General features: G+C 42.6%; 1 protein-coding gene across 1 annotated transcript in view; it reads right to left on the bottom strand.

Moving 5' to 3' along the window:
* The window catches only part of LOC113226683 (serine/threonine-protein phosphatase 2A 56 kDa regulatory subunit gamma isoform-like), a 76,681-nt gene that overhangs the window by 369 nt on the left and 67,350 nt on the right, over positions 1 to 8,962 (bottom strand). The window contains exons 7-10 of the mRNA XM_026459405.1: positions 6,865 to 6,872; positions 6,004 to 6,166; positions 5,194 to 5,423; positions 1,508 to 1,676 (exon numbers count right to left, since the gene is read on the bottom strand). Of these exons, the coding sequence (XP_026315190.1) occupies positions 1,508 to 1,676; positions 5,194 to 5,423; positions 6,004 to 6,166; positions 6,865 to 6,872 (570 nt within the window). The remainder of the gene's footprint in view (positions 1 to 1,507; positions 1,677 to 5,193; positions 5,424 to 6,003; positions 6,167 to 6,864; positions 6,873 to 8,962) is intronic.

Raw genomic sequence — 8,962 nt, 5'->3', positions numbered from 1 at the left:
GCTTGTTGGCGTTGTAGTTCTGCTTGCGCGCCTGCAACAGGAAAAGTTGGGAAATTTACTTGTGGCCTTCATTTTCTAGCGCATTGGGTCAGCGTGGCGGACTACGGCCTAAAACGCGCCTGAGAGGAGACTCGTGTCTAGCAGTGGGACGTATAAATGGGTTGATGATGACGATGACAGGTTAAATAATTTTATTATGTATGTGAATGTCTATACATAATATATATGAATGTATATATTTATATATTCACATACATAGTATAAATATTTAACCTCTCATGTTATGTTGACTAGATTACAGCCTTTTTTTTTATAGCCTGGTTTACCCAGTGTTTTGTTGCTTAGTTCCACTCGGGAGCTTAGACTCTGCTACTGCATATCGTCGGTGTTTTGCAGAAAGGGCGCCATTTTGAAGAATTTTTCAGGGGAGCACATTTCAGTTTTTCACGACTGTTTTAAAATATAATATGTAATTTTAAAACAGGACGTAAATATTTTAAAACAGTCTTTAACACTCTCAGCGCCATGTGGGCTGCCGGCAACCCACAAAAATTCCACTGTTGCAGGCCACTACGTATCTTCGAATTTTGACCAGCGAGTCATGTGGAACGCCGGCAGCCCGCAAAAACCGAGGTGCAGTAGGCCACCACGTATTTTTCGTGGCCGGCCTACCATAATTAGGAATCAAAATTTATTACCAATTTATCTAGTCTTGACCAGTCAAAGGTTGTATCAGCAGACCGAAAATATAAGTTGTGCCAATTATTTGGCTGTGTTCGCCGCACTTCTGCTAAGTGATCCAGATCATAATCAAATATCGATCTCGTCTCAAGTGGTAACATCCGTTTGTTTTTTGTGGAATCATTGCGCGGCGTAATGCGCGGCTGCTAAAGTTTGAAGGTGTCCCGTCGGCAGCTTAGCAAAGTTACTCGAGATCAGGCGTGACGTGCTTTGAAAAGGAAACGAGTGTCTCGCCGGCAGCCCACATGGCCATAACAGAAGTTATTAAAGATCAGGTGTGGCGGTGTTGTGAAAAAAAAGTGGCCCGGGCGACGCCCACATGGCCTGCTGCGTCAGAAAAATCGTTTGTTCTGTGACGATGTGACCTCCTTACATCGTCATTCCACCTTTTTATCGCCTTTTCTCCGGTTCCTGGCTACTCGTTCTTAAATTTTGAATCATTCTTTAATAAATAAAATAATGGCGCTAAGAGTATTAAATAGCATAAGTGGAGTTCCATCAAAAACGTTTATTGTTCCATTCGATACAGAAAAATATAACCCATGTGATGTGGGTTATATTTTTCTGTATCTACCATTAGATACATAGCAATAAACATGTTCGACGTAACTCCACTTATGCCATTCTTCCATGAGGGGTGCTTTAAAACATGCTCCCCTGAAAAATTTTTCAAAATGGCGCTTTCGCCCTTTCTACGAAACACCGACGATGAGCAGTGTACTTCCTTAGCCAATTAGGTAGTAAGTCCAGTAACGTGAGTTCATACCTCCTGCGCTTCATGTTCGATGCGCTGGTAGGAAAGGTCGGGCGCGGCGTCGTCGCCCAGCGGACTGGCCTCGTCGCCGGAGGGGCATGCACGGTACGCGGGGTTCTGCGCCGCCCGGTGTTCCAGCCGCTGCCACAGCTCTTCACGCTGCATCAGCCGCTCGCGCTCTCTGCACAAACCAAGCATTTTTATTCATTATGACTACATAGGTGGCCCAACAAATATTGTGAGAGAACACGTGGAGAGAATGGGAGAAGACCGTGTCTCGAAGAGGCTTATTTGGGACGACAGAAAGGACGCCGACCGGTCGGACATCACAGGTATCGCTGGAGCGATGAAGTTCAGATAGATCTCGAGGACCTCGGTGCTAGTGGCTGGAAGGATAGCTCCTTCTTCAGCTCAAAACCTGATGTCGGACGCCAAGACCCACTTTGGGTCACTGCGCCACCGAAGTAAGTAAAAAAGGTGGCCCAACGGTTTGGGCTATGGGCGCTGGTCAAAGACAAATAATCTTTCTTTCATAGGTAAGCAAATTACAAAAGAAATCGTCATATTGATTAAACTCTGCAGCTTCGTTAACTAGATATCTTTCGGTCTCTCCTGCCACTTAGATTATTGGGAACTGGAGAGACGTCGTTTTTCAGCGTCGAGAAGTGAGCGTGCCTTACAGCTCCGCCACTAACGAGGAGATTTGGTTGTGAACTCAGAGTCGACGGCTTAGCGGTGGCAACCGCTAGTTGTGCAATGCGCAATAGGAGGCAAGCGTGCCTACGGCTCTGGTACCCATCTGGAATTAGTGAGGGTACTGTACGTGCACCCGGGGCGGCTTACCTGGGCACTTGCTTCTCGAAGAACCGGATGAAGTCAAGTGATAGAGGTATGTGACAACCCTGTACACTGGCTGACCTGGGGTCAGAACTTGTATTTATAAGGTTCCTGTGCGCGCACAGGTTTTATAGTGCCCTTCTCGTATGCCCTAAGGGTCGGTAAGGAGGGTCAATATAATGAAAAGTAATGTAGAAAGATATGGAGCTGCTTATTCGTAAGGCAGATTCCCCCGAAAAAAAGAAACTCTAGGGGGTTGGTCTTTAAACATCTTAGATCGAGACTACTTGCAAGAGCTAAACGTTTCACTGGCACGGATTTTTGTCATCCAAGTACGCAGAAGCTGTATAATAACCTTTCGTAAAAAGTTTTTGATTCACTATAGTTTTAAACCTCGCAAATGTTGAATATCAATCGAAATCTCATTATAGAAGAGTATAGAATATAATACAGAATTTGGGACTTTTTGAAGACGACTGCCAAGAACAGGTAGTTTATTTTTATTCCTCGTGTTACTGTTATGTATGTCACTAGTGGGATGATGAGGTCCCGGTAGACCAGTTTGAGAAATGAACTTTTTTGAATTGCTTCTGGGTGTTGTGGTTAGTGCCCAGGAGTCAATTTGGTTGCTCTGGTCAGTACCAGAGCAACGAATAGGCAATTCCCTGAAGTAACAGTATACTACAGGGAATTGCCTAGTTTGAGACCTGGTAAATAATGTATGAAAATACAAAAGTAACAGACTGTAAAGACTAGCTTTATAAAAACTTTAAACATCTGTGGTACTAAACATTACACGGAAACTTTTTATAAAATAATAACATATTATACGTCTCCCAGCAAAACGTGCCAGACGCTATGCCAACTTAGCAACGGAACGAACCAACGGACCTCACGAATATTTTCATGTGTTAGGTGCAGATCTTTAAACCAATTGTTTTAACGACTTTTTTGCCGTAGCACCATCAGTGAGAAATCTATGAAAGTTTTTCTTCACTCAGCGAGGTACTTTTACAGCTATTTGTAATGTCAATGTCATAAATTCTCAGAATGTTTCCTTTTACTGTGACTGTCTCACAAAAAATTTACGATACACTTAAGGATATTGTTTAAAAAATGTGCTAATTTGTTACACGATAGGAAATACAGGGTGGCCCATAAGTCCTTAGTAATGAAAAAAATTAATTAAAATAAAACTAATTACATTATGAATAATATTATTATTTGTAAATATAGCTAGAAAAACGGGAATTATTTTTTGTAAATAACGTCGTCCAAATGTAATCCGTTACAGTCACGACACTCTTGCAAACGCCTTCTGAAATTGTCGATGACTGCGCGGCACGTCAGTGCTGAAATGCTTGCCATTTCTCTGCGGATGTTTTCTTTTAGGTCATTAATTGACCGCGGGTTAGAGTCGTACACTTTAGCCTTAAGGTAGCCCCACAAAAAAAAATCCATTGGAGTCAGATCCGGGCTACGTGGTGGCCACGAAATGTCTCCTCTCTTAGAGATAACTTTGTTTGGAAAAAGTTGACGGATAACGGGCATAGCAGTATTGGAGGTGTGGGAAGTTGCTCCATCCTGTTGAAACCATGTTCGGGCATTAAAGCCTGGAAAGTTTTGCAATTTTTGTGTGAAAAACTCCTCGATCATGGCCACATATCGTTCCGAAGTAACAGTAACAGCACGCCCTCTGCCGTCCTCAAAAAAGTAAGGCCCTATGATGCCATGGGCTGACATAGCGGCCCAAACTGTAACTTTAGGGCTATGTAAGGGCTTCTGGTGCTTAAGTTTTGGATTAATCGGACTCCAATAGCGGCAATTTTGTTTACTAACGTGTCCGTTAATGTGGAAGTGTGCCTCATCAGAGAACATTATGTTATTGAACGAAGTAAACCGATTAAACATTTCATTAGCATAATTCACTCTCTGAATAGCATCAGTTTCTTTTAATTCTTGCACCAACTGAATTTTGTAAGGGTGCATAAGTAAATCTTTTTTCAAAATCCGTTGTAACGATGTCCTGGATACGTTTAATGCACTGGAACGCTTACGAGTTGACTGTGTTGGATTTTCACGAATAGATTGTGCCACTGTGTCGATGTTTTGTTCCGTACGTGATGTTCTTGGGCGACCCAACCGCGGTTTATCTAACGTCGAACCGGTCTCCTCGAACTTAGCAACCCAATTCTTAATCGTTTGGAGAGCTGGGGTGTCATCAAAGTTGTGTAAACCTTTGTGTTCTCGAAATTTTCGCCTCGCAACGGTTGCCGAATTGTTGTTTTGATAAAACTCGCGCACACAAAACGCACGGTCCGCTCCGGTGAAACGCTCCATCGCGACTAAATTCCCAGAAACCGAAGTTACTGCCCCCGCTTCCCCTGCACCGCTCACGCGCGCCGTTTTCGTTTAATTCAAATTTTACTTTTCTAAGGACTTATGGGCCACCCTGTACTTCGCCCGATTATATAAAATCCTGAAAACAGGCTAAAATATCTAATTTCGCACATAATTTTTATATGGAGATTATTTCTCTTTAAGTACTAAATAGAACCTGTTAAATTTTCGTTTTTAATTGAAGCCCTGTAGATACTAAATTCACATTTATCCCAAAGTGTGAAAATTGCCCTGCGGTTTAAAGACCTCCTCTGACCCGTCAGTCGCCATCGGGCGCTTGCCGACGTCGGATCTGCGTAAAATTTTCTCCGCCTGTTCTTATTTTATTCATATTAATTTACAGGGATGCGGGACGCAAGTGGCGGTTGTAACCGCCACACCTCACCTAAAATATGGCGTTGAAATACCTCACCTTTTTTTTTTGAATTACCTCACCAAGAAAATAGTTGTACTGTACTTACTTTTGTTTCTCAGCCTTATACTGTTGCGTGCATTCGTCGAACAGCTTCTGATTCATTTCCATGAACAGTTTTAACGCGTTATACACCAGCCCGTGTATGGTCTTGTTCCAATGGCTTTTAGTGTTCCTGTAGAGGGATGGGAACATGATCGGCAGGATGTGCGTCGCGTTGTCCGATATCAGGGACATTATGTACTCATTGTTCCAGTAGTAGAGAGCTCTTTCTGCCACCTGTGGAGGTAAATAATCAAATTAGATATATCATTATTTTATAGGTACGCAAATTAAACGTTAAATCGCCATAGCTACTACTCATTCGAAAGGCAGTCTCCCTTGACAATAATGAATACGTAACTCTAGGGGCTGCTCTTTGTAAATCATAGGTTCCCAAACTTTTTGGGTCACCGCCCGCCCACTTAGGCAAGATAAAAAAAATTCAACGCCCACCACCACGAAAAATAATTTGGAAACACGATTTAAAAAAAAAACTTAACACAAAAAACACAGGGAAAAAAACATATGTAGTGTAGTTTATATAGTTAATTCAAGTATTTTTTCGAATGCGGTAGCACCCCTTGGACAGCATCAACGCCCCCAAATTGCTTCAGAGGTCCCTACCGCCAATACCCCACGACTCTTCAGCGCCCATTGGTAGGGGCCACGTTGGGAAACTATATTGTAAATGAACATTTGTACATCGTACCGTGGATTTTTCTCATTCAAGCGTAGAAGCTGGAAAGTTATTGTATAAAACCTAAACTATTCAAAATAGACATTGAAAATAATCTAGTATAGGAATATAGATATATACCTGAAAATGCGGACTGGAGACGCACTTGGCGAGCTGCCGGAAGAGCGGGTCCATGATTTTCTGGAATTCGGCCGGCTCGATCACGTCCAGTATCTCCTCCATCTCGTTGAGGAACATCACCTCCTTTGGTGAGTGTGTTTTTGGCCAGTATTTTAATAATGCCCTGGAAAAGTACGCCATATCATACTTTAATTTTATTTGTACTGATGGACTAATTACTACGATAATAATAAAAATAGTATATCAGGGTTTTTTTAATACAGTGCATCATCTACACTAATAAGTTCGGAGCTATTCGGTTTTTACACCCGTACCTTTCAAAACTGGAACGCAGTAATGCTCACACTATTGTAGTGCGATTCACGTAAGTTCAAACTATCAAAATATCGTTGAAGTTACGCAGTCGTTCGATCGAAGTCCTATCCAAAATGGGTATTCACGTATCACTTGAACGAACGTTGATATGAGTAGAATCGAAACGTAATGACAAATGAATGACATCTTGGATGGTGAAATTTGACATTTAGTCGTCGAAAGTCTATTGAAAGAACTGTCAAAATTGTAGCAGAATACGTATGACTTGTCGTTTAGAGTCTATTTAAGTTCGATTCATATACCAGAATACGCTTTAACGAGACTTGGATCGAACGACTTTAAAATTGGACTCGTTGACGTTCACACGTGAATACGAAAAAGCAGTTCAACGACTAAATCGCTACGATATCGTAACGGTTTGATTACGTGAATCACCCCCAGCTTGGCGGCAGAAATAGGTAAATTGGCAGTACTTCTCTTTCACAATGAGTTCTACAGCTACTAAAATTTTTTTATCAAGCTCTGCGTGTCCCTACACCTGCTCACGGGAGGACCTGTGACCACCGATAACGCTGTGTCAGTCGTTCAGGACTGGTTCTCATAAATACAAACGTCAGACACGCTAAGAAGAAGAAGCACCATAGCAAATTATAAGAATAACGCACGCACTCAACATAGCCCCGCACTAGGGAAACCCTGTGTCGCGGGTGCCATGGACACACATATAGACAACCACAAATTACACCCAAACTCACGAGAGAAATAATTGTAGGCCATACAAATATTTCTCCCGGCCCGGGAATCGAACCTGGGTCCTCTGCGTGGCAGTCCGACATGGTAACCGTTCGGCCACGGAGGCAGTTAAAAAATTAACTCAACCAGAACACCCAAACTAAAATAAATTTAGAATAGTCAATTTTGAACTCGAAACCTCATGTGGCCACAGTGTAAGCCGGCTACCGAGGCCGTCAAATCTTAAACTACACATAATACCTTCAATTTAGTTAGTAAGTATTAGTAGAGCGCCTTGTGAAAGTGTTCGTCTAGGGAAGTACTGCCACCTTACCTATTTCTACCGCCAAGCAGTAATGTCAGCATTATTGTTTTCCGGTTTTGAAGGGTAAGGGTGCTGGTGAAATTACAGGCACATGGGACTTGTCAATTTATGTCTCAGGGTGACGGGCGCAGGGACAGTGCCCCTCAGATTTATGCGATTTAAAGCTCTGAGTGGCACTGCAACTGTTATGGAAAGGCGTGTAACTTGTAGAAACTATCAGGCGCATGACTTGTTTGTCCCGTCAAAACTTCAAAGCGAAACAGCCATTAACCACATTAGCGTTTAATATTTCATGTTTACAAAGTCTGTTATGAATTTGTGATTTCTATCGGACGTATCGATTGCTGTTTTCATTATATATTTAGTGTGACGTTGCTGATTGCAGGACGAGGACAGCTGTTTCAAGGTAAAGGTCGACTATCAACAACAAGCAAAAAACAAAGTGAGCAAGTTGGTAACAGGCCTATCGCTTAACTGAGTCGGCTCCTGAGGTAGCTGCGCGGTGCCGGAGGAGTAACTGTCGCGATGCACACGGGATAATTTCAACAAGATTTTTCTAACGATATTCAATAGCAAGTTGCTTGAAAAAAGTGCCAAATGGCTTGTCTTTTCATTTCAATTATCAATGAAATAGTTTTTTCATTATCATTTCAAATAAGAACAATTGACTAATTTGGTAGGCACTTTCTTCAATCAACTTGCTATTGAATATCGTCAGAAAAATCTTGTTGAAATTATCCCGTGTGTATCGCGACAAAACTGTAATCGCCCAGTTACACGAGGAGAAAAATTTCGCGCGGCTCCCGCCCAGTTACCAGGCCTTCATGTGCATTAATGGCGAATCTGAATCCTATTTACTAGGCAACAACATTTAAATGCCTCTGAATAGTACAACCGCCAGGGCCGCCGCGTAGACCAAATTCAAGCCAATGTCGCCCGCGTGTCCGGGACGCTCATTTAAATTAAAACGTAAAACCTAAACACATAGAGTATATTTTGCCATGACAGATGCGGACTACGCTCGACGAACGTGCGGGGTGAGCGCTATTAAATCGTGTAAACTCTTGTCACTCCTCCCGCACCGCGTAGCTACCTCAGGAACCAACTCAATGAAGCGGTAGGCCTGTACACTACTTGTCTCATTATACTATAAATGCCTTCATGGCGGAACGGTTACCATACTGGACTGCCACGCACAGGTCCCGGACTCGATTCCCGGGCCGGAAGAAATATTTGTATGGTTTGTATGTATGTATAAATTATTTTTTATAATGTCAAGTGACGAGACGAGCAAGTCGTGCGCCTGGTGGTAAGCGACAAGTCTCTCCATATCAGTTGCAGTGCCATTCTGAGCAATAAATAGCAAAGATTTTACGGGCACTGCCGCTGCGCCCCTCATCCTGAGACATAAGTTGACAAGTCCCGTGTGAGTGTAATTACACCAGCACCCTTACCCTTTAAAACCGAAACGCAGTAATGCACAGTTTACCGCTTGGGGGTAGAAATAGGCAAGGTGGCAGTACTTCCCTGGATGAACTCTTTCACAAGGACCTCTACTGTTACTAAAAAAATATTTCTGTCGTGAGT

Source organism: Hyposmocoma kahamanoa, unplaced genomic scaffold (genome assembly GCF_003589595.1).
Source record: "Hyposmocoma kahamanoa isolate Upper Pololo Valley unplaced genomic scaffold, ASM358959v1 192, whole genome shotgun sequence".
NCBI lineage: Eukaryota > Metazoa > Arthropoda > Insecta > Lepidoptera > Cosmopterigidae > Hyposmocoma > Hyposmocoma kahamanoa.
The sequence above is the reverse complement of the archived record's forward strand: the minus strand, read 5'-3'. Positions and strand labels throughout refer to the sequence as shown.